Genomic DNA, 26,510 nt, shown 5'->3' on the forward strand with positions numbered 1-26,510 from the left:
CATTATGCCATTGCATAATAAACCATGTCTTTCCCCCCCCATCACTCAGACCATCTCTTCCACTCTCCCTCTGTTTCATAATAATTGCCCGGCCGGCCGAGACAGCTAAGTCCCCTATAAGCCATTAATATTAAGGCTCTAGGCGGTGAGGGCTATTTATGTCAGGCATGTGTGTGTCAGGCATTGTCCACGCTGTGCAGACGGAGGACATGAGTGAGGTATGTGAGGATGACTGTGACATTCCTCCACCAGACAGCGTCAGTCAGTCACACAGTCTGGAACAATCGGCCTCTAAACATCAGAAAACACCACGAATCAGAGACTAGCATGTTCTCCTACTGTTTCATCTCCTGGTTGTAAATCTAGTTTATTCTTTCAAGAAAATGCAGATAGAGTGGGCAATAGAGAAGATCATATTGACAGTTTTAGATATTCTTTAAAATCCAGCCCCTCAGCTCATTAATCAAGAGCTCAGAATAAAGCATATGTCACCTTTTCTTCTAAATCCACTGTTTCTGGAGTCCAATGCAGCCTAAGCTTGGCAAACCCTGTGATCATTTATTTATGACTTGTTGGAAAATTCTCTTTTCACATGCCCCTATTTACAAAGCCCTGGGTCAAGATGGTCGAGTTTCACAGTCTTGCTGATGGAAACTTCAGCACAGCAGATGCTTCTTTAATCAAAGCCCTCCTGCTTGTATTTAACCTCACATTTAGTCCAAACCAGTTCAATCTAGTCTAACACGATATTGTCGAGTCTATTCCCCTCAAGTGCTGCACTGTTGAGCGGTGATTCCTAAGCAGTGTGTACCTGTAACCGAGGGGACTGCAGTTGCTATGGGATATGTGGAAAGATTGTGGAGATGCTCGGCTACACTTTTACTAATTTACTGTCACAATAACAAGCTAGCGAGGAGAAGCTGCCTTAGAAGTTCACACCTCTGCCAGGCAGTCGTAACACCATAAAATGTAATGGATATAGATGAATGAACATGTTTTAATTATAAGCTTAAATGAATGGGTATATAGTTTTAACAATCAAAACTTATAGAAAAACAAAAAAGTTAAAAGTAGCTTAAAAATAGTTAAAGTGTAATGGAAGAAAAAGTGGATACATGGTTGAAATATCTTTACATTATAATACTTGAAATAGTTATAGTTACGACGGTGGTGGCGAAGTCCGTAGCTACTTGGCTTGGGAACCGTCCCTGAAGGACCAAGTGCTAGAGAGGTGTCCCTGTGCAAGGCACCGTTCCCTACACTGCTCGGCGGGCGCCATACATAATGGCAGCCCACTGCTCGTAACACTAGGATGGGTCAAATGGAAAATGTAAATTTCCCCTCTGGGAAGATTAAGGGTTCCTTTCTTTCTTTAGCTAAAACCTATTGATAAAGACTTGCGGTATTTAGTTTAACTAATACATTAATGATTTCAACACCGCTTCCTTCAATCCAAGCAAAGCCTCCTTCATACAACGGTCTGTATATCTTGTGAAAAGTTACCAGCGGCCTCACTGAAATTGCAATGTCTTTTTACCTTTGATTCCACCGGAGACTCCTATTAACACACACTTTGTTGCTGTTGCATATTCTGACTTCTTTAGAGGCAGTCCTTCATATTCTGCTTTACAAATGTGAGTATAGTGCATTAGTCATTATTATAGTGTGTTAGCTTACAGGGGTACATGTAAAAAAAAGGTGAATGAGCACATGCTGCTCCAAGTGCTTGTAGTACAAATGGGATCTTAAACAAACTAATCATTGACCATTTAATTGTATAACAAAACAAAGTATTGTAACGTTATCAACTTTATATAAGTAACAGTGTGAAATATTTACATGACATATTGTATTCATGAGGGGTCCTGAGCCCAAAAGAGGTAGCTTTATCCTACATACTTTCCACTGACAGAGTACAGTGCATTTGATGTATAGTTAAATGCTTTTGGTTATCAAAGCATTTCTCCGAACCCTTTTGAACCCTTTTGTCAGTCTTGATAAGCAGGATGGAACGCTGTGGATGATGAAGCAATTTTCTTCCTCTCTGGCCTCATTCTGCGACTCTCCTCCTCCTCCTCCTCATTCTCAGTTCTCTTCTCCTCATTCACAATTCCCTGTGTTAGATCTCACTGTCAGCACGCCCTGAACAAGTCGCCATGTCGGAAAATACAACACATTCTTTATTCATTTCAAATGAAAATGTGTAACTGAGAACAGTGACTGCTCATTTCTCACATTATAACCCCCCCAAATGATGCCACCTTGTACGATTTGTTAATAACAGTACCAGCGTGTGTTTACAAAAGATTATTCCCACCTGATCGATCTCAAGTAAGTTGTATTGTGGCATCAAATACAAATGAGGTGGTAGTATTACGGAAATGCAGATCTTTACTCAGGTCTTTTTTTTCATCCAACGTGTGTTTTGCCTTTGTGATTCTTTATGTGCAACATAAATTGTCAGATGAGGCACACAGAAAGTAGTAGAAATGTAGGTTTTTCAGAGTCTCTACTGTGCATAAAGTACTTCATAAGTGATGAGAAGAGGAGGAGGCAGAGTGGCAGCCGAGATGCTCAAAGGGTGAGACGCTGTGTCTGAGACTCACTGACGAGCAGAATTTGTATTCTGGAGTGGAGCTTTGCAGAGAGCAGGGTGGAGGAAATCAGGGCAGTGGATCATCACCGTGGGCTCTTATATACATGCGCATAACACTCATGCATATTAATGCACAGACTAAACAAATGCAACACTTCAACATAAAGACAATAACCAATAAACAGTGCATGCACATTTATGTTGTGCTTTATCAGCTGTCAACTTAAATTGAACACGCGGAAACACACACATAGGGGATTGTTTATTTACTACAACAATTCACCAAAATTAGAAGTGTGTGTGTGTGTGTATATCTGCATGTGCGTAAGTCTGTTTACGAGGCTTGTGTGTGTGTGTGTGTGTGCGTGATTTAACAGCAGAAGAGTGAAAGGAATGACAATGAAAAACAATCTCTGGACCTTTGCGACTGCAGGCATGCACATAGACTGTGGGTGCACCACACACACACACACACACACACACACACACACACACACACACACACACACACACACACACACACACACACACACACACACACACACACACACACACACACACACACACACACACACACACACACACACACACACACACACACACACACACACACACACACACACACACACACACACACACACACACACACACACACACACACACACACACACACACACACACACACACACACCGCCAGCCCTTTGGTTACACCAGACTACCTCCCTTGGCCAAACCAACCCCTGGTGCCAGCGCCAATGCAGCTGCTGTAATCTAGGCCAAGCTATTTATAAAGCAAGCAGCCAAGTACAGGCGCGAGGAGCCAGGGGGAGACAGAGGGAGACAGAGGGAGACAGAGGGAGACAGAGGGACTGGAGGATAAAAGAGCGTCTACAGGGCAGAGAGACAGATCTACAGAGTATAGGTGAGAGAGAGCAAGGGGAGAACAGAGAAGCACAGGGGAGCAGGATGGCACAGAGGGAATAAAAGTGACGTTTGGGAAAATAGAAATAGACACAGAAAGACAGAGATGCTCCGTCAGGTCCAAGGGACGGGATGAAAATGCTGTCATAGTAGAATTGATAAACACTCCTTTGGAGAATGATACTCATTTTATTTGATGGTTCGAATTCTGCAGATGAGCTCAAAGGATTCATTTTTATGGAGGAAATAATGCTGCTGCAGCTTTTTTTTCTTTGATGAGGACATTTTGAGTTTTACTAGTAATCAAGCTTTAATAATAGTAATGGACAACTCCCAGGTGCAGCTCTTTCTCCAACAAAAATGTCCCTGTTATTGACTGCAATTTGTGCATGCTACTGTATGTTGACTGTAGGACGTTGACTGTTCTATCTATATCAACAACTTGCAGAAGTTTTGTCTTTGCTTTTTCCACTGGCTTTCCAGTTACTTTAAAGTGGATAGGGCTAAGGTGGAAAAGGGAATGGCATGAACTTCTGAGCACTAATCAGGATTTGGCAACAGTTGTACCAAAATCTGATCCAAACCGTTGTTTTGTTTATTTGTATTATGTCGTTGGCGTCTGGTTCAGATCCAATGATATCTGGGAAATTGATCCTGACACACCATGTTTAAATAATCTTCCCTTTAAATAAAATAATTAAACCTAGAATCATGGAAATATAGAGCAGGTATGATTTCCATTTCATTGTTATTTGATAAATAATTGTTAAATATGTTTTGTAGGGGGTGGTGGAAAGATGTTGTGCCTCCAATAACATAAATATGTACATTAGTAAAAGATTAGAATAACAAAGCTGGCTTTATGTACTTAATGTGCATTTAAATACAGCATCACAATCACTCACTGTCCAAACATGAGAGCTGACATCCTAGTATTGCCCCCCAGCAGCTGTGCAGTGCTTTAACCTGGTCCGGCAGATTAGGAGCTTCAGAGATGAGCTGCTGTATCGCTGTGGGAGCGGGACAGAGGCAGAGGAGGGGGATGGATGAGGAAGCGCAGAGCAACACGTGCCCATGGTTCCACTGATTGCTTTGATTTAAAATCAGGTCAATTCTCTGGATTGGTTAGACAGACTCTCCGACCTGCATGCGGACATCGAATACCAGACACAACAAAAGGGGAGAAAAAAATAGGCCCTGGGCCAGTCTCAGAGCTTCGGAGACAACGCAGTGCTCTGAGAGTCAGATGGCATTTTTGGAGGCAGGCAAACAAAGCGAGAGAACTACATGACACCAGAGGATAGGATGATATTTCACTGATTTAAAATCAAGGGTCATCATAGCTAATGTGGTAGTGGAAGGGTGCAAACTTTGAATGATAGTCCATAAGGAATCTAAATGCAAAAGAGAAAATAGAATATATAGCTTACATAAGATCCCTTTCAGACAACACACCTGCCACCAGAGTAACAGACTGTATAAATCACAGGGACAGGCTGCCTCACAGGCCCACAGACATTATTAGCTTTGGTATAGGCCGTCAATAAGCAACATGATGGAGACAGTGATGGGCAGAGAATGTGAGATGCACACAGAGACCAACTTGAATGACAGTGATGAAAGGAACTCATAGGAGAAATGAACAACACAGATATAAATATAAACTGAAACAAACAGGAACCATAGTACACCAAAATTGCATCTGGGAGAGTCACATAGATAATTGTATTTATTTTTCGCAGCAAAAAAAACAACAGTGCAAAACAAGTGCAGGGAAGAAAATAATCAACAACAACAGGCTGTCAATAGTCCTATTCTGTAAATGACAACCGGGAGAAATTGATTTGGATGGCGGTCTCCCCAACCCTCCCCCTCTGTCCTCATAAATATCTCCAAGACGCAGCTTCACAGGTACCCGCTCTATAGGGACTCAGCAGCCAAACAACATTAAAATGTCAACAAAGTTCTGTAAGAAGACGGCAAGCTAAAACAAAATAACTAAGGGCAGGATTCAAGTCAAATTTGGAGCTACAGAAGTAAAAGACTCTTTTCATTTTCAAGTAGATAGAAGAGCAACACAGTCCAACCACCTCTCTCCTAAGAAAAGCTTTTCATTTAAACACCATATCTTTAAAGTACAAATAGACAACACAAGAGATCCATAAAGTGTACAGGGTAACTAAACTCTCTGTGGGTTTATTTATGCGCTTCATTTTTGACTCAAGCCTGTAAAAGCTGTCATCTGTAGCACATATTCTTTTTTAATTTGATTGCATGTATGATTGCTGCTACGTCTCAATTGATGAGAGTCTATTTATATGTCAGTCAAATAAGGGATCATGTTCTGTTGTAAGTGCTATTCTTGAAGCGCCCAGAGAACACTTCTTTTTTTAGACTGATTGAACCAGAAAAATAATGTTGATTTAAATAGACTCGCAAGAGAACAAATAACGCAACGGCTTACAGAGCATGCTAAACCTTATAGTTTCACAATAAGCTCCTGCGTAGTAGGAGAGGGCGGGGTAAGATGAGCCTTTTTATCTTTTTTGAAAACCAATCTTAATCACACATCAAAAAGGAAAAAATAATTGGACTAAATCTAATGGTGTGGAAGTGGCACTGTATACATTTTTTCAAATAAATAAATAAAACTCATCATGTATACATTACGATCATAAATATAGATATGTCTGAGGTTTAGAAAGTGTAATAGACTGGATTTGAGGAGCTTTGTGAACAGTTTGTCTAAAACTAATAGGCAATTAAATCACAATAATGTGTCCAGGAGATATTTTTAAAATCAAGTGCATCAAGTTACTCTATGTCTCCCTAGTACAAACAAAAAAAATCACAGGGGAATCAGCCTCTTTGTAGACTATAATAAGTTTAATCTTGTGGGAAAGATGTGTGAATCCCTTGCAAACTAAGAGAGAAACAAGAGCTTTATGAGAAAGAGGGGCTGAAAGTGACAGCCAACATTTATATAAAAATATATGTAAATTAAAAAAATACAAATAATACAAATATCTAAAACCAACTTCAAGTTACACGAACATTTTCACAAAGTATTCAAGAATACATCAGTGAGAAAACAACAATCCTCTCATGAGATCAGCGGAAGTTTGGCGTTCGTGCATGCGTTGCGTGAAAAATGATTCACTGTCAGAATGACTGTCGGATGACTAATCAACAAATATGCTTTGCACTATGGGAACTGATCAACTTCCTCTTTCTTTAGAGTTTGACATCAGCTTCTGTATGTGGTAGATAAATCTATAACTCTACTTCTGGATATTTTTATGTAATTTTCAGTTTCAATTTTCAAACTTCAAGTTCAAACTTAATAATGTGAACAGGGCACAGCCACACAGGTGTGCTGTCAGATTAGACATCCATCAGGTCAAGGTGGGTTGATACAAAAAATGGGTAGCAATACATTACAAGATAGTATATAGTCTAAAATCACTACCTAATGACTGATGAATGTCTAATATCCCGAGCTGAAGTCACAATAAAGCAAACTACTAAGTATCTTTTCACATAGGGAATAGTGATGATTGGACAAGAGCCATTTAGTTGTCCTAGCAAGAAGCACAGGTGATGCTAATATCATTAACGATGGCTCTGTTCTGTTCAAGTGTGGTCAATCAAGGAGGTACAAGTGGAATGCTGGCAGGCTGTTTTGTGTACCGAATTAAAATAGAGTGATAACCAGGTCTGACAAGCATGAGTTGTGTATCCTTTATAGGTCTGAAGCACACTCAATTATTAAAAAAGGTATAATTTGTTCATCCTAGCTGTTCAAGGAGGAAAGCGAATGAGGTGTCTTTAAACAAGCACGGCCTACAAACCCACACTGTCCTGAGGAGAGACCTCATTAGCCAAATGATTGAACTCACCTGTGTAGGTTTACTGTGTGTGTGCAGGGCATTTAACATTTACCTATCCCCCTTCTGTTTAACGTCTGTCAGTACGTTTGTACACACACTAAGACAACATTGTTATGTAAACACATACATTACCATTAAAGATCATACAGGCAGTAAAGATAATAAAGATTGTGTTCCATCATGTCACAGTGTTACTTTCTGCTCAGATTTGACTGGAAAACCTAGTAGCTGACTTCAAGTTGAGCTGCTCATTGAAATGCAAGCAGTATTCTAGCAGAAAATAATTTAACAGAGAAAAAAGTAGAAACTGTCATTGCAAAGGAAAACACTATCATCTTGTCAAATGTGCAAACTGCTTTGCCACCCTGAGTACCACAACAGCTCATTCAACCAAACTGCTTTCCATTGTTGTCTGCCTGACCGTTTGATGAATTAAAGCACCAGAGTCCAGTCGGTGAGACATCCCGGTTAGTGTACCAGAATAATATCGGCTGCGGCAGGAGCGGGGCCCGGCGGCACTCACTCACTCTGCACTGCATCATGTCTGACCTTCAGCCTGCCAAGCACCCGCTGCCTCACGTTCACCCCCCGGGACTGACGCCCAAAAATAGACTGTAGTCTGACACATGACCACGCGCAGGCATGCACGCTGCATGTACATGCATTGTGTGAGCTCATAAAAACCGACACACACACATACACAGTGACACTCACTTTACATCTCACTTTTCACATCCTCCATCACGCTATATTTAGTCCCTGATGTGTTTCATTGCTCCACTCTGCTCTGGGGTTGTCTTACTTTATCGTCCGATATATATGAGTCACACTATCAAACACATTAGACTGAAGTGAGACAGCTGTGTCAACCGAGGTGGCATTTCGATTTTTCACATACTTACAGCACTCTATCGCAGATACACTGCTAATGCATTGCTAACAGGAACAGTTTGGAATATATTTGTAGGGCTTTTGCAGCAATTATGCTGGACAAGTTAACTTTTGATGACTGCAATAGTTTTGGTTTAACATGCTTAAATATACTGAACATCTCCAACAATTCTGCTGCTGCCCAATACAATGGAGGTTAATGGGATTTCAATGGTGGTGCTTTGTAACATAACACTTTAAAAGTCATTACCCAAAGAATATGTCCTTGTTCCCTGAACTATCAATAGAGAACCCTGTGGACTGGTTTTAATCGAAGCATTTTCCACTAAACAACGAGTCCCTAGTTGAAATGGTCTACAAAACTGTGGTGTGAGTTAAACAGGAATTACATTTGAAACTCAATGATAGTGATTACAATTTAGAATGATATTAGATATTAAAAACAGTAGATATACCAAAGATCTAAACACTAGAGTAATATAAAAACTGGATTCACAAAAGTATCCTCAGTAAAAGATCAACATAAAGTCTCAAGAGGAAGTACAATTTTGTTTAAAAAAAACGTGTATTAGTAACCCATTAGCCTAGATATCAAAGCTAAGCAAACACACTTGAAAATAGGATTTACAAACATGCATACAGCCAATGCTTTAACAAGAGAAGCACATTAAAGAAGGCCTGTCAATATTTGCTTGGTCACCGATCTGACAAAGTTGTGGATCTAACAGTGTCAAACTGCTTATAACACCAACGGCTGGCGGCAGAATATACACAAAGCTGGCATCAAATGTTTGCTTAAATGAATGCACTTTTTAAAAAACCCTTTGATCAGACTGTTGCCAAATGTAGATGTGTGCATCTGCTTGAGTTAAAAGAAAAAACAGTGGTGAAAAAATAGATAGATCTAGATAAGGTAACAAATAAATACTTATGTGTTCAGTATGGTAAAATTGGTGGGGGTGAACATGTGGGTACACAGTTGTTCATATACATATCCAGAAAACAAATGACAAAATAAAAGAACTCATTCGGAGTCTTGTTTTCAGTCAGCTATTAAGCCACCACCATCTGTATTATGAAACTAGACACTAGCAGGTAGTGTACAGTGTTTTTAGGGTGTATGATCTTTTTAGTTTTAAACAGCTAATTAGGTTCATGAGAGCGGTGAGGGTGAACCGAACAGTAAATGCGATGGTGTTGTAAACCCAAAATACTGAGATGACACTGTGCAGTCCAGAGTGTTTGTCACTTTGAGTTACCAACTTCCAATGCATGTAATCTATGTTTTATAAAAACAATTATTGATTCAGATTAGCTTTAGTACTGATAATACAAGACAGCAACTAAAACATTGAGATTGGTTGTCTAGTTCCTGTAAGATAGCAACATTTAGCTCGGTGTTGTATGAAGTCTTCATCTGATGCTTGGGCTGATTGTACTGGTTATGGATTGAGCAGAGCTCAGTCTGGCAGCAGCAGTGGCAGCGATGAAAGCTTTGCTCTGCTGTTTAGGCCTAGTATACACTGGGACTATGAGAAACCACTTCTAATGGCTTCTCTGACCTTTGTCTTGACAAGCACAGAAACCACTTTGCCTCGTTTCTTTGCCAACACACACCTCTGTCTCTAACTCCTTCACTCCTTGTACACACTTGTGTTCTGTGGGAGTTATATGACTCAGTTCAGAATTAGAAAACACACTATCTGCCGCTGTGTTCACTCTTTGCACTGATGTTAATCATATTCATATGCTGAATGTAGTTGATTATCCCTCAGGCCCCCAGGAGAAAGAGTCTTAGAAAGCTAAGGTAAAAGTGACTCAGCAGTTTCAAAGTAAAAATCTGAAATGACTCTAAAACTAAACTAAACTAATTAAGTAAAATAAGATTGACATATACAAACATTCACCGCATAAGGATATATTCCCTATTCATTGTATTTTCCAAACAATGTGGTTGTTTCCCTTAATCTACTGTAGGACAAACAGATAAGAAAAATATGTTTGTTTCTTTTTCATAATGATGTGGCAAATTAAAAGTAATAACCATTTGAAATCTTAATTAGGAGACCAATGATTCAAAATCAGTGAGAGATTATGTTAATCATTAACTTTGGTGGCACAGCCCTGTTTTAATCATACTCATTTATTTAAATAAAATGACGAATATTTTCCTTAAAGATGTGGACTGATCTGAACAGACCTGTACTGAACCCTCTCAAGAAACAAAAACAATTGTATAAAGTATTCTCATCCTACATAGCCTCTGGTCAGGGGAAAACAATAATAATAATGCAGATTACAGAGAAAGTGTGCTGCTAGGTTTTACTGTCAAATGCAGAAGAAAGGAAAAGGCTTTTACAATTTGCTAAGACCTTCTTAAAATATTTTAGGGCATGTCTCGCCCTCTCTCTCTGTCACCCTCCCCCTCTCTTAAGAAGAAACAGCCCATCCTCCTGCATGCAGGCTTTTGAAAACAGAAACAGAAGGTAATGTCAGTGATGGGAGGGAGCCAAGATCCCAAAGACACCGAAATGTAGGTTGCAATGTCCTTGTTCTTCACTCAGGAAGTAGATAATATGCTTAGACTTTTCAAGCTTGTCAAGTTTTCTGCAAGTAGGAAAATGCAGGAATTGCGCAATTACGAAACAAGGTTTGTGTGTGTGTGTGTGTGTGTGTGTGTGTGTGTGTGTGTGTGTGTGTGTGTGTGTGTGTGTGTGTGTGTGTACAGAATAGAAAGCACTGCTACAGGCCAAAAACAACCTCATAAAGTCCCTATTTGTGCTATAAAAATATAAGCAACCTGTTTTCATTTTCGTACCCCGTCCCTTTCCGTCCTCATTTTAAGGTTTAAATAAGTGTCAGAAGTTCTATTTTTAGTGGAGCTCATTTAACTGAATCTTATGGAGAACAATCTATTAACACGCTCTGACTGAAGGGTGCGTGGGTGGCATTTCCACTTAAAAGACGGAGTGTGAATTGTAATGAAGTGAGGAGGCAAAATGAAATGGATGGGAGGGGGCAGACTCCATGGCTAGGAGCAATGGGTGTACCAACAGCGAACCCACAAAGCGAGGAGTGAATCATTTAAAGGGATTTTGTGTACGCGCCAGATTTAGGCTCTCTGCTTTGCATTCATAAACATAGAAAGGATAAAAAAAGAATGCCCAGGAGAGAGAGATGGGAATATTGAAAGAATTTAGGAAAGAGAACAAAGTTGACAAAGTGATCAAAAAGTGGAGAGGAAATGTTGTAGAGAAGATAGCTTTTAGAGATATATACGTCAGAGAGAGATAGATAGATGTACTTGACAGATAAAGAAACGCTGTGAGACTTAAAGAGAGGGAGGCATGCCAGCTGGATGGATGGAGGGATGGTAGGACCACATAATTGGATTACAGGGGCAGAAAATTAAAAGTATTTTAATTTGTATCCACCTCTAGCAAACAGGATCCAGTGATCCATAGTGTTCCCGCTCTGAGGAGTCTGATAAAGCTGCGACAGCGGGACTCTACACACCCTTGAGAGGCCTTAACAGAATTTAAACAGCTAGTGTGTGCATGAGCACAAATGAAACATGTCTGTATGAGGCCCGTTGCATAATCATCTATAAGTTGGCATGAAGAACACACTGCTGGGGTGATGATCAAATGATATGCACAAGCACATGGATAATGGTTGCTTATGACTCATGATTCATATTGTAATCCGCTGCCCTGCATCCATACTCATTGGCAAATAAATAACAGCATCAGGGGGGTGTGTGTGTGTGTGTGTGTGTGTGTGTGTGTGTGTGTGTGTGTTGCCATCAGTAGCACAGCTTGAGACTGTGACAGGAGAGAAAGCTGTGGATGACATCATGCATGTGTTGCTGGGCTTATGAATCTTGGACACGCTGACACATTCAGCAGATGTACACATATACTGATGCACCAACCCACACATAAAACACAAACACACACAACACAGACACTTCTATAATTTGAACCAGTAAGTATGCTTGCATCTCACCCTGTGTACGTCCTCCTCGAACACGCTTTCGTGGACGCTGCATGCAAAGAGTGCAGTGGGGAGGTCGCTCAGATCCATCATCTCCTCCGCCACGCCGTCCTGATCAGTCTCCCCAAACACCATGTCCTCTTCTTCCTCTTCGTCCTCCTCAGGATCGCTGCTGTAGGCCTCTGAGCCGTTGCTCCAGGCCTTGGAGCTCTCTCTGAGCATTCTAATGTCTTTTAGGATGGCAGCTGACAGGAACCACAAGGGCTGGGAACTGGGAAGAGGGGAGTCGAGAGATTGGACATTGGGAGATAAGGTGATATACATTAGCTTTAAGTTTGAGTTATCATTAAATGGTGGGTGGGGGACAATTGTGCATGAAGGTTACACAGTTGCAGACGATATTAAAATAGGCTGGGGGATAGATAAAAGAGAGAAATGGAAAGGGTAAATTAAGGAAGGATTGACGCCTTAAGTGCATGGCGAGTCGAGAGAAAGATAAACAGGAGAAAAGTTGAGTCAAATGAAAAAAGGAATGAAAATCAGTGGTGGAAGTTTATACAGTATTTCCACCCTTCTGTGGGTCTGTATACCTGATTATATCCCGGTCAAGGATTACTAGCTAATTTGCTGGTTAAAGTATATAAAATCAGGCGTTACAAAAGGTACTGTATTCCTATTTGGCCTGCAAGTATTAACGTTTTAATTTTGGATCAATTTGCTGATCATTATCCTAAGAAATTGTTAAAAAAGTTGACAAAAAATGTAAAAATTAAAAACCATTTCCCATATCCCAAGGTAAACAACAGTTCAACATTTAAAATATTTATTTCACTTTCATAAAAGGCTATGAAAACAATTCATATTAACATTAAATGCCTGAAGGTAGGGGCTTTTTTTTTATTCGCTCCAACTATTTCTTGATGAGATTCATTTCTGTCCACTAATCAATGAATCGACATAATTTAATTCATTAAAAATGCAGATTATAAAAAAGGAAAAGGGTTATTATGAAGTCTGATCCTAATGTAAAATTTCAAACATTCTACTGGGGATAGAGTGCCATCTACTGGGATACTTAGCAAAGTGAAGGTTATTATTAATATTTTGATCACAACAGCGTTAGAAGATGGACCTTTTCTCAAATAAATCAGGAGAAATACGGCTTGAATATTTAAATTATACCCAAAACTGCACCGTCGTGTCATCTATCTCATCGCAATAACGTGTAAATAGAGTAGGCTAAGACAACAACATCACATGTCCACAGAATAAATGGTCGTAGAGGACCATGACATCAACATTTGCATCGCGTGCATTCAAAACAAACCGCTGGCTCTCATATCAAGGGCTCGTGTTCATGGAATGTTGCAAGCGCGTTTAGCACAAGAGTAACAGATCCATCTCGCAAAAACACTTTGTTTCGCATGCTAAATGCTATTTGATCTACTACAACGAACATATACATCATTCGAAAGTTAGCACAGACTCTTGGTTGCAAGCTAACAAGCAAAGTTACTGCTTTAATTTCCCTTTCTAACCGGTTTATTTGCGAAAATGTGTGTATGTAGTACTCACCTCACTACTGTCAGTGAAAGCTTCCGGAACAACCCATTGCAAGTGCACTGAAAGCTGTATTTTCTGGTGACGTTGTCAAACCGATTAAAACTGCTGTGATGTTTTTAAACCTCTGTCAAACCAGTCGTTGTTAATTTCTGGATTATTGGACTACTATCTGATGCAGCCTATTCCGGCGTCAGGACCCGCAGGTGAGACCAATCAAAGGCCGGCGGAGGATCGCAGCGACCAATGAGGCTGCAGCAGGGGAGGATGCTCCGCTTCAAGATTGGTGGCGACTGAGCAGTAAAGTGACACAAAGGTTTCTGCAGGGAAACTATGCTTTCATTTGACAAGGAAAAGCATCCAAAAGTGGGTCAATCACCGCGTAAACACAATGAGTTACTCACATTGTTATACTTATTTACATTTCAGTTCAATTTTCTGATACACCTGTTGCATACATATGCCTACACAAAATAAGGTTTTTGTACAGCGAATTTAAGCTCCTCAGTTTCAAGAGTATCTTTTCTATCTACTTTTTCAAGCAACATAAGGCAACAGCATGTCAAAAAGAAGCCAGGTAGGTCAATGGGATTTTTCACCCACTAAATTACAAAATTGAGGATTATGATAATTTTGCAAGCATGCTGTAGTGCAGTTTTCTAAGGTGAATATTACGCTCTACATCTCTCAAAGAGGTTGAGGTTTTCTTTCTGGCAGAATGGTAGTTTCCTATGACACAGTTTATGACTGTTCTCTGACAATGCACTGCGTTATACATTTAGTTTCAGTTAGGACAGAAAAGACAGGCAGCAGTATCCGGTTACAAGTGACATCATTATTATTTACATGAATACAACTGAGAAAACAAGGTTGTTCCATCAAATCTCAGAGTTAAACAACGTATGGAGCACCCAAGTATATCAGGTAACATTAAGCTAATGACATAACAATGCATATCATCCACAAGAAAAATAAGCTAGTCTTTTTTCTTTCAGCATCACTGTTAAGGTTCCATTAATGGCAGTTTTATTAAGACTGGTTGGTTTGTACAGGGATGTAATGACGTTATGCACACACAACAAACCACAGGTGATATAACAAAAATGACTACATGATGAATACTGTGGAAGGGCATTGCTACATACAGTATGTTCAATAAATAAAGATCATCCACATACTGCGTTTGTAACATGTTGATGGGAAGGTTACATTTGAAAAACATAATTAACAATATGCATATGTTGTCTTTTATTTCTTCATTTGTTTGTCATCAAAAACTTCAAGGGCATCAGGTTAAAAGGACAGCAACATTATTTTCAAAATGTACACAAACAGTAGAGTAGTCAAGTTAGTTGTTTTAAGAGGCTTGTATGATTTACTTCCCTTCTTTTTGAGTGATCAGTGATCACCTTCTTTTCAAAGGTTTCAGATTTCAATAATCAGTATACTATACAGTCACTTTTTTATAACTGAACTGCTACAGTGATGCTCCAATCACCCACCTGGGTCATGTAATCACCTTACAGTAAATACAGCTACTTCCAGTGTACTGCTACTTGTTAAGGCACACTAACATCTAAATTGAATTGATAAATACATTACAATAAATTAGAAAATGTGCCCCCATCGTTTGGTCACATCAGGAAAGTAGTAATACAATGAAATTCCTGGAACAGGAGGCAAAATTGCGGAGTAAAAACCACTCGCATAAAAAAAGATAGAGGCAGATATTTAAAGTCAAAAAGCTCATTGGCACGTCTGCAGTTATATTTTACAATGTTGAGGCGTGAGTTCACAATCCTCAATGGAAGAACAGATCCCTTAATGCCGTCATTAATGAGCAAAGAATAGCTTAACAGTCATGGGAGTGAGTCCTTAGATCTCCATTCTAACACAGTGAAGGCAGTAAGCTCCAAGGCACAACATCACCTCTGCTGTGAATCCAATAAAACATCCAGCAGCTTCAGGTTTCCTCTCTTCAGTTTGGAATGATAACAGCTGACATCTTCTCTAAAAGGAACGCTTCTTATGATCAGGTTTTGTTGAAGAGATTATAGAAAGCAAAGCATGTGAATGGGAGTGTAAGGCACCCAGTTAACACCCTCTGCTGGGCTGGAGGTTGGTCCAGGGTACATGTGAAAAGAGTTGAAAATACCCATAATGGCCTTCCAAGGTCCTTCTCATGAAAAGGGGCAAATACTCTGTTTTAATCTCTCTTTAGGTCAGGCTGGCCATTAGATGCATTACTGGACCTGGAACGGACCGGTGGTTGCTCAAGGTTGACCGAATGTGTAGCAGGAGCAACTCCATCATTGTTGACCAGAGCTCCATAGGAGAAAGAGCAATTGGAGTCTGGCTGAACAACCAAGCCTTTGTCGTGAATAGTTGGGACTCCTGATGGTGGAAGGTACAGGTAGGATAAGTTTTAAGTCAGGAAATGTAGGTTAAAATAAAAACGCTAAATTATGTATCAGTGTTAACAAGTATACCAGGCTAGTTAAAAACATTAAAGACTAAGTGAACTGTCACTGTTTGTGTTTGTTTTCCATAAGACGTGTACAAATCTTTTTGAAACAATATTTTATAATGAATGTAAAGTTTATACAAACCATTAACCATGTCCATAGTCACATACGGCTCAAAGTTCTTTGTCTTTTTCCTGTTTTTAGTGATGAGAAACACTCCAAGGAAACAGAATGCAGATCTGAAAAAGCACAAACATCATCCATATTGTTGTTATATCATATGTCTTTCTTCTGGGTTATTTGTCTATAATATAAAAAAATATAGGCACAGGCATTTCAAGGCTGACATTTTAACATGTAGTAGGAAAAGCACAAGTATTACAAACACCATTGTTAGGGAATATTTTGTGTAAGCTTGTAAATCTTTAGCTCATTTGCATCTCTTCTCTCTGTCCTCCTCTGACCTGGCTCTATGGCCTTGCAGGTGCTGTTATCTTCATTATGGAGGGGCAGCCTGGGCTTCCGAAGCCTTGTTGTTCCCACAGTGGGTACAAGCTCACGCTGACCTAGGATTGGCTTTATTTTTTAGGGACAGCTAGCTCCAGTTTATCTGGACACAGATGCTCCGGTAAACACCTTATCTGTGACCTAGATGACAGTTTAAGTCAAACATATTGTCCGAGCTTGTTTAGTCTGATGTTTGAAGAATGTTGATTATCCATTTGGAACTAGTTAAAACCTCTTCCTATTGCCGAGATCTTCAGAATTGGTTTGGCAACCGCTGTGGCAACTCGTGTCTACAGTAAATGTCTTGTCAATTCTCCGGCCGTAACTCCGAATAAACCCAACAGTGTTTTGCCATCAAGTTCCTGCTCTCCAGTGTCTCTCTTGAGTTTCATCTCCATTGCTTCAGAAGTTTCCACCACAACCATTAAAGATGGTTTCAGCATGCACAATACCAGGAAAGTTTAACTGAATTCAGCCATAATTGTTTTACTTTTTCTTTCTACATTTCAAGATATCTGTCAGAAAGGCCAATAATGGATGATTACTTACCCTAACAAAAACATGGAGATGTGAAGGATGTCTTCTTTATTGAACTCTAGGTAAAACACAGCCCCTGAAAACCAGAAAAATCTTTGTTGACTCTAAAAAGGGGCTAAGCAGGAAACACAAATGGCAAATCAGGCACTGCATTTTTTGTGTGCGTTAGGCAGTAATATGCAATCACTGGTCAATAAGGGTCAGATTGAAAACTACCAGTCAAAACAGAATATCAGATAATAACTTACCAGCTACCACAGCTAGGACGGTAGAGAGGATGTAGTTGACACTGGCAATCAGAGAGGAGTCATGCAGCTTACAAGCTTGGGAAAGGAAACTTAAAAGGCAACACACAACATATCAAAACAGCATTGATTAAATGAAGTTTGGATCACTTGTAACTATAACATCTTGAATTGAAGCTAATGTTATACTGTAAAAAATACAACCTCAGAAACAGAAACACTTTATCTGAGATTTGTTCCCTCACCTAGCCTGGAAGACCACTGAAGCCACCATACACACAAACATAACACTGAAGATCGGGTAGTCCAGCTGCATGGTGCCCTCGAATGTGAGAACCAACATGCCTGACACCGCTTTCACTGTGATGACTGTGACCGATCCTGAGCACCAAGGTAAAAAGAATATTACGATTAAATACAAACCAGTGCATAAGTGCATTTCAAACATTAAACCATGAGATCATTGTAATTCTAATATTCTAATGAAGTATGGTAAACAGCTGGACTTTATAGACGGTATTCAATTGACTGGCATTAATGAGAGACACTCACCCAACAGAGCGACCAGCATCAGAATAATAATGAGGGAGTTAGCATTGCGCTGTTTGTAGAAGTATAAAAGCAGGCAGAACGTGATGATCTCCAGGAGCTGTCAATGAGGGGAATACAAACAATAAACAGGAAATGAACAGCAAATAAACAAGGAACAGGAAGCTCTGCAGTCCTTTTTGGATCACAGCTAGAAACCAACCTTTATGCTAAACAACACAGGTAGAGAAAGCTGGGACATATATTTAACAACATAAAAAGGAAGACTTATGCTATGTTATTGTCCAGTGTTTGGCTTACTGGATTTATTTATGGCTTAAGAGGCTTTTACCCCTTGGAACATTAAATAATGATGCAGTGTCTGTGACAATACAGGGAGTGACTATCCACTTAATACCTCCGTGAGACGTCTCTATGAAATAACCCTAAACCAAATATGAGTCACTTTTGACTGGCCATTGCCCGACTTCCTGGTATGTCTATTGCAACCTGAATTTGGCAAGGTATAGAGTCACATATGCCTTATAAAGACGAGATTGGGTTGATTTTTAACTTTTGAACGTCTCAATAAAATAGAATAAGTTACTAAACCTGTTTTGCAGGACAGTTGTGTTGCTTTAAATGTGTTATATTGGCAGATTTTAAATGATTGTGTAGGCCCACAGGTTAGCAGATGCAAATTGAGTCAACTGTATATGGAGCCCTGTGCTTCTGAACTTCTTTGGTAAATTAAAATGTCTTACCAGATACAAGAGAACAGGCCATCCTACAAGGTGATTCACAATGTTCTCTGCTTTGAGTTTTTCATGAGAGTTTGGTCCAAATGCTACAAATAGATATGTTCCTCCTATAGTTAGGAGACAGCCGAGGAAGGACAGTCCATAGCGCTCTGGAATAACAAACCATTTCAGTAAGCATGTTTACTATATCATGAAGTAGACACCAAATTGAAACTCAACCAAGTACTTTTTTATCATTTAAAACATATAAGTTCACACAAAGTGTCATTTTTAACAAAAATTGGCCTGTATTCAGGGAAGCGTGTGGATCTTGGTGCTTCAGTTAATAAACATTAGTAGCTGCGGGGGCAGTGTGTCAGGTTTAGCATTAAGCAAATTGAAATTTGAATAGAATTGGCACAAATTTGCATATTATTGTTGTTATTTGCATGTAAGTGTCTACAGTAACACAAATTTGCTGAGCTTACTTGCAAAATCCTTTGGCTTGGATTTCTCACGCAGAAAAATAAGGCCCAAAATTGAACTTGCTGAGAAGAAAAATAAGGAAGAGGTTAATACATATTTCTCTTTTAATTTATTTAATGCATACATTTGAAACTGCTTTTATTCATTTCTCTGGCTATTACAGTGAGCTTACTTCCACATAAACAGAACATCTACGACTAAAATATCAGTGAAAAAAAAAACTCACCAAGTACAGACACAGCGTTTAGAGGTGCTACCAGTGCGAGGGGGGCGAAGGCATATGAAATAAAGTTGGCTCCCTCCCCGACGCATGTCAGTACAAAACCACACCACCAGGTTTTGGTGCGGTAGAAGGCACGAAGGTCCTTGGTTCCTGCCAATGTCACATGGCTGTATTTCTGCAATGAAAGGCGTGCAGGGTAAACACAAAGACAAGTTCAGTTTACTAAGTTAAGACAAGGCAAACATGTAGAGGTGGTTTAAACCAGAATGGTTTTACATTAGAAAGAGTACAAACAGGATTGTCATTCAGTCTGGGAAAAACTCACTGTGTTATGATCATTGATAATTGTATATTATTGCTTCCATATAAGTGTAAATTAAAGGTTAATAATACTATATAGCAGCCTTTTCAGAGGGTTATTGTTATGTTGACACAGATCACTGACATCAGAGGACATGACACAGAGAAACTCAACTGTTCCATATAAGAGATCTTGGCAACAAAGTAGCACCATTTCCTATCCAAATACTGGTTAAATGTGCAAGCAGCTACTAAATGTGCATCACTGACAAGCAAAATAATACATTTTAATAATGTGTGTGGGTGGTAAAACTGGAACATTGAATAGCCATCTGGCTGGTGGTCAAGAAGTTATTTTTCTCCTTGAAGGACTCATAATCTCTTTACTTTTACAGGTTGCTAGGATGGCATAGTATACAAAAAATTCATCACTTTAAGAGAAATGTTTTAACAGAATTCTGTACCTGAATACTGAGGGAGATGCTGACAAGCACATTTCCAAAAATGGCAAGTAACGTCCCAATAAGATTATCCTGAAGAAGGAAAAACATGTAATACATTAGGTTATGTTGCATACCGTTGTACAAACCATACGTTAAACTTAATTTTAGCTTTACTGTTAGTAAAATTATGTTTTCACTTTCTACCGGCCTCTGACATTCAGTACAGTGACGTTAGTATGGTATCTCGAACGTTTTGCTACTATGCAAAAATAATGAGACGTGACAAAACAGATCATGTACATACACAGCGATGTATGTTTTTTTTTTAACACCCATAATTAGGAAAAAATAAACAACAGTATTACATAACGCTTAAAGTAAACAGGCTAAAAGTCTCACCGTGTAGGAGCCTCCGTAGGCTATGCTCATATCCATCATGGTCGCCTCAGAGGCTGTTTATTATTTATCAGCTGTAGCCAGACATTCAAAGACCAGACATTTCATCTTGTCGCTGAGACATTCCGTGAGTTTCCCTCATATTATTTTGTTTATCTGGCATTACCCTGAGGAGGAAACCATCTTTGTTTCGAGCATCTCACTTCCGGGTTTGATTCCACCTGTTTCAGGCTACGCCTTGACGCAGTTACGCCAGAATCACGTGACTGGGGACAGTGACGAACGTTTCATTACAAACTTGATAATTAAGATAACATAACAGGTAGGTCAAGTTGCTGTTGGGATTTTAAAAGACTGAAAAAAGACGTCTTGACGGTGACCAGTGTCAGTAATTCCAGACTCTGAAGTCAACATGTGGAGGTGTCCTTGGGCACTAACCCCACATTTCTCCAGTAGGCATGTCTATGTTGAAATGTGAGTTAGTCGCTGAAAATCATCAGCTAAATAAGAAGTAATGTGATTATAATGTAGGCTATTTCTTAATTTTAATGAGTTTCTTTTGTTAACTGTATCATGGAGCCTGCCATACCACTTGAGGCCAGTAGGCTGTGCCATGAGCTGTAATAAACGCTGAGTAGGAAAGTATTGTTCATTTAAGTAGTACTTAAATTACAATAAATTATTGGATTTCATTTAGAGCAGAATCCTGCTGCTATTAGACAGACAACTACAATAATTATTTTTAAAGAAGTTTTCTTCTTAATAAATTTGAGTTTATAGGCATTCATGCTCACAATTAACACATGAAAAGAAGCAGAATTGCCATTAATACAAACAATATATGTATCCATACATGGTTGTACATCATAAACATATACATTTATCCACTTATAATCAACACCCATAGGCCTACACATTTTCAAATATAACATCAGTCATACAACACAAACACGCTTGAAAGACAAAACAAAAACGCACTCACATTAATTTCAAACGGACTAAATGTTCCTGAATAAGGTGACACATGAGTTATTTCTTCACAATCATCTATAAAACAATATTTAAAAAAAAAGGTAAATATAATAATGACTTTCTCAACGTAGCATCATATTATAATCCTGACTAACACTAGAGGTATGCTTTCTCTTTTGTTTGTGTCATTGCAACAGGGAAGGATAGACACGGCAAAGTACGTCAGCAACGGTGTTGCTATAATAAGAGCTATGGAAAAAACAAAGGTATGTCAATGGGTGTTAGCTACAAAGAGTCTAAAGTTGTTTTCATATTTCTAAAGCATATACAAATTATGTTATATATAACTGATGAGTCATACAATATTGCAATATTGGAAATAGATATGGCAAAGGACAATTACTGTGGTAACACCAGAGCTATTTAACCCATATACGTTTTTTTTATTATTCTGACTCAAAAATAAGCTGACACCTTAAACTTGTTTTACATGTTAAAACTCTAGCCCTCTTTCAGTTTTTTACTTCATAACATTAACTGGATATCAGCAAAAAATAGCTCTTAAATTCACAAACTCTTGAACAAAATGCACTTTTGCATTTCATTTGCCAACCAGCAGAGGGAGTGAAACACCAAAGCTGAAGGGATTGCATTTACCCGTCCCATTCTGCTCATGTTGAAGACAGGACATCCACAATTCTTCGTTGTCATTTGAATTTGTTTGTCATTTTAATTTCACCTTTTGCCTGCAGTGATCTGTTATGCGTGAATTCTTCAAACTAAAATAAGAAAATTATTTCTTTGTTTTAACTGCCGTTCCTGCTATTATACAAGCAAGCCCTTATGGATTGCATGAGGGCTTGCTTGTATAATATACAATCTGCCAAGCTTTCATTTATCAATGCATATGGAGCTGAATTTATTGTATAAGCTTGTGCTTTACAATTTAATTAGTTAAAGCAGGCATGTTTCTTTGAATATCTTTCAACAACAAGGCAATACAAAGTGTGTTCCATAAATATAAAGCCATTAAGACAATATACTCGTCATGAAACACAAGACAATATACAAACACACACATAAAAAGGATTTCAAGAGATGAAATGAAAATTAAGATGCAAATAATCTCAAATACGATAAAATAGAATTAACTTTGAAAAACAAATGACGGTAGCTACAGCTTCAGTTCAGGGGGAAATGTGATGCTACATTAATGTCTGTAAAATTGGGCTCTGATATTTTAAAAAAAAGCAGATTGCAAGTTTGTTCGAAGAATGTGATGCAAAAGTGATTAATGCTTCTCTGTGTTGAGTTCTGACTCTGAGCAGTGGACCCGTCCCAGAGAGTTATCTTTCCCTTAACCATTAAGTGCTTTATAAAGCAACAGCAGAAGTAATTTGTTAAACGCAAAGGAACCCAGTGAGTCATAAAAAACATAATCTACTTTCTTTCCCGCCGCGCCTATTGCAGTTTAGTGTCCTTCACGACTTGTTGTAATGAGACGTGGCACTATAGGCCGCTGTAGATATTTATCACTAAGACACTGATTATAGCTCACAGACCAACTGCAGTCACAGAAGATGTGGGGGGGGGGGGGGGGGAGTCGGTGACGAACAGGTGCTTGTTCCTCAGGGTGTTAACAGGTGCGTGTAGGTATGCAGGTGAATCTTTTTTCCACTGCATTACCTCATATAAAGTATAACTTAACGCTGTACACTTTATAATTAACGTCATTATCAAAGTATGAAAAACATAATGTGATCATTTATAGGCCATCAAATAAAAAATGAATAGTTTTGAGTTTACACAAATAGAAACAATAGAACTGCAGCCTGCAATATGTGCACACACAACACAATAAGTCTTGTAATTATAATGTCAGCTCAGGATCATGTTTATTGTTAATTGTCAATAATCACCTGTTCACATGATCGATGCATGACTCTTGCTTAACATGACAATTAGAAAACATTAAAAGCCTCTTTTTGCGATTTCTCTAATACAATTGACAGACAAACATCTTCATAGCAACATCAGTGAATCACATTTATTGTGTTTTTATGTCATTAAACATGCAAATGCTTCACAGAATGTCTATTTTTAGTAATTATCATACCCTCACACTGTTAAACAATTATGACTATTCATTATGCGTCTTGAACTAACGGTAGACGATCATACGTTTTAGGACTTTTGTCATTGTCTTGATTTCCTGCCGGGTCAGAAGTCTTGGTAAATAAAGGTGTGTCCCTTCCTCGGGGCATCAGGTCACCATGCATAGTGGACAGACCTGTTCACTGCCACCTGTGTGTGTCCCTGCGAGACAACTGTGAAGGCCCTGAGGATGAATGAATGGATTAACAGGCTTATGTGTGGATTGATGTGTGGATGAAAAAGTGGAAGAAGCAAACAAAGCAATTGAAGAAAAAAAAACGCAGCAAAAGTGCAGCATTTTGTGCCCCTATGGTAAACCAAACATGATGAGTGTGCGTGTGTTCTCTACTGTTGCCCAATGTGCAAGAGGACATGATGTAGTGCACTGCATATACAAGCTTTTAATCGTTTTTTTCAATTTGTTTTTATTTTGTCGCATGTTTTCTGATTGTGTTTGCTACTTTGGTTAAGTTTCGGTTTTAATATTAATTCGGTTATTCATATATTGGGTTTTTAATTTGAACTTTTTTGTTAGGGCGGTCATAGTGTCTCAGAGATACAGCCTAGCATTGACATACTCAATACAAAGAGGAATAGAGAACTCTGGAAGAATGGCGATAGTATTTAAATATGTTGCTTTGGGTCCTCTTTAACTATGACAAACTGAACATCTTGGTTTAATGGTATTTGATCTATATATTAAGTTATGTTCTTATTTAATTTGCACAATAAATTTGACTGCACTTTTCTTCTGCACATACACAGTACATGTGTATATTTTTAACAGTGCAGACTTCTAATGTATATATGCCCACATCACTTATTATTCTCTGTTCAAACAGGTTGTTTTAAAACCGTTACTTATCTGTGTATATTTTTTTTACAATTTTCCATTTTTAATTTTTAATTTAAATTTGTGTTTCATATCTCTGCGTGAATCTGTATTGTTTTTCCTCCTCTCTGTTGCTGCATAAACGCTGCAAACCATGGGGATTAACAAAGGAACATCTTATCTTATTTTATCCTAATTTTACAAAACTAGATTGCATATGAAAAACAAACGGGATACATTTTGTAGTGCGTCATAGTGCCATCTCAAATTTCTGGGGCTCAATGACACAAAGTATTATTTTTTGTCTGGCAGTTAAATATTAAAGCTAACAAAAATAATAATTGTTGACACATTTGGTTAATTTATTTAAGTTAATTTAACCAAGCAATATTTGTTCAGTTTAGTTAGAGCTTTTTGTTTAGGATAAATCGTTTTTATTTGGTTGATTTTGAACTCCTCATTGTTTATTTGGGTTTAATTTTCATTTACATGATAAAACATGCTCATACAGTACAAATGAATACATATATGCATAATACAAGTAAGTAATGATTATCAACATTTTAGCTGCCAAAATTTCTGTTGAACAGCTTTATTGTTTGAACTCTCCGCATCCTTTACAAGCCACCTACCAAGTGTGTCTTTAGTGAGGTAGAGTTCAGAGATAGATAGATAGATAGAGATATAGACATAGAGTCACAGGCTTTCTGCTTCAGGTCACAAAGAAGTTTCCATTTACAGCTTTTGAAGTTCTTGAACCTTGACACCTCTGGCATCAAGTTGAAGTGCTTATGTATCCTCAAATCGACAAGACTCAAGGAGCCTTTTTTAGCCAATCCATCCTACAAATGATATTTTCTCACCTTCAACGCCTTTTGTCGACTCTGAAAGCGGACTGGTATTCTCAACACCTTACAGTTGAAGATGTATTGTAACTACTTTCTGTTTACTATCAACAAAATATCTTTATCAGTTACTTGTGATGCGTGGGCGCTGTCATGTAGCTCCAGAGGAATGCGCAAACGTTGGCAACAAGCATGTTGGTGTGTATTTAATAACTGCCAGGCGTGTTGTAAAAAAAAAACAGACCAGCATCCATTTGTAATGACTGAAGAATGCGTGTACGTTAGGGAACAGGGAATGAAGGGGATGTATTCATTACAGTACCGCAACATGCAACAGGAAGTCATTCACTGTGAGGTGAAACTCCAATCCGTAAAGGAATGTTAACACGTTATAAAGCAGTGGTGGAAGAGCAGGCTTTTCCTAAATCCTCTGCGAGTCCAGGCCTGTCAGGAACATTGGTAGCGATGACTCCTAAGTGACAATGACAACATCATAAATAAAGGCTGGATAAAATATTGATTATAATTGAGGCACAGCTTGTCATTATGGGTCTAATAATCAATGAGTTAACAAATCAGCTTTCTACTGTGCCTTTTGGGCATCTTCCCAAATTTCTGATTTCGATGATCTGTGTGCTTTCAAACAGGAGGAAGAACCCTGTGCGTCAAAAGACAATGAATCTGTGTTTAGCCAATAGTGCTTATTCATGTTTGATGAGTGTCTTTTGGACCGAATGCTTTGAAGCAAGTTGTTATATTTCACCAAAAGACTCACTTTTTATGATGTTTTTTGCTGCAAAATTGTGACAGTAATTTCTTGATGAGGAGTTTCTCAAACACAGATTAGGAGCCAGCAGTACTTGATTTGACTGGATTAAGTTATCCTTTGTTGTACTGACCCTCATCCTATTTCATAAGAATTATTAATTCCCAGCTTTGTAAAAATATCCCTTTTAGCTAACTGAATCACGCCAAACTCTTTC

General features: G+C 38.7%; 2 protein-coding genes and 1 long non-coding RNA gene across 3 annotated transcripts in view; all 3 read right to left on the bottom strand.

Moving 5' to 3' along the window:
- rcan3 (regulator of calcineurin 3) overlaps positions 1-14,060 on the bottom strand; it is a 40,009-nt gene extending 25,949 nt beyond the window's left edge. The window contains exons 1-2 of the mRNA XM_063909152.1: positions 13,870-14,060; positions 12,307-12,565 (exon numbers count right to left, since the gene is read on the bottom strand). Coding sequence (XP_063765222.1) covers positions 12,307-12,516 — 210 coding nt within the window. The 5' untranslated portion in view covers positions 12,517-12,565; positions 13,870-14,060. The remainder of the gene's footprint in view (positions 1-12,306; positions 12,566-13,869) is intronic.
- A 609-nt stretch (positions 14,061-14,669) lies between these two features.
- nipal3 (NIPA like domain containing 3) lies at positions 14,670-20,973 on the bottom strand. Its single transcript, XM_063909324.1, has 11 exons — positions 20,728-20,973; positions 20,350-20,418; positions 19,589-19,760; positions 19,365-19,424; positions 18,901-19,046; positions 18,161-18,257; positions 17,854-17,989; positions 17,612-17,700; positions 17,376-17,439; positions 16,464-16,558; positions 14,670-16,248 (listed from the first exon to the last, which is right to left on the bottom strand). Exons 1-11 carry the CDS (start codon positions 20,764-20,766, stop codon positions 16,061-16,063), a joined length of 1,155 nt encoding a protein of 384 aa, XP_063765394.1. The 5' UTR covers positions 20,767-20,973; the 3' UTR covers positions 14,670-16,060.
- Positions 20,974-23,717: 2,744 nt separating this feature from the next.
- Positions 23,718-25,605, bottom strand: LOC134881210 (uncharacterized). Its single transcript, XR_010168021.1, has 2 exons — positions 25,546-25,605; positions 23,718-24,034 (listed from the first exon to the last, which is right to left on the bottom strand). It is a non-coding gene; the product is annotated as an uncharacterized LOC134881210 (long non-coding RNA).
- Between the last annotated feature and the right edge of the window lie 905 nt (positions 25,606-26,510).

Source organism: Eleginops maclovinus, chromosome 19 (assembly GCF_036324505.1).
Source record: "Eleginops maclovinus isolate JMC-PN-2008 ecotype Puerto Natales chromosome 19, JC_Emac_rtc_rv5, whole genome shotgun sequence".
Taxonomy (NCBI): domain Eukaryota; kingdom Metazoa; phylum Chordata; class Actinopteri; order Perciformes; family Eleginopidae; genus Eleginops; species Eleginops maclovinus.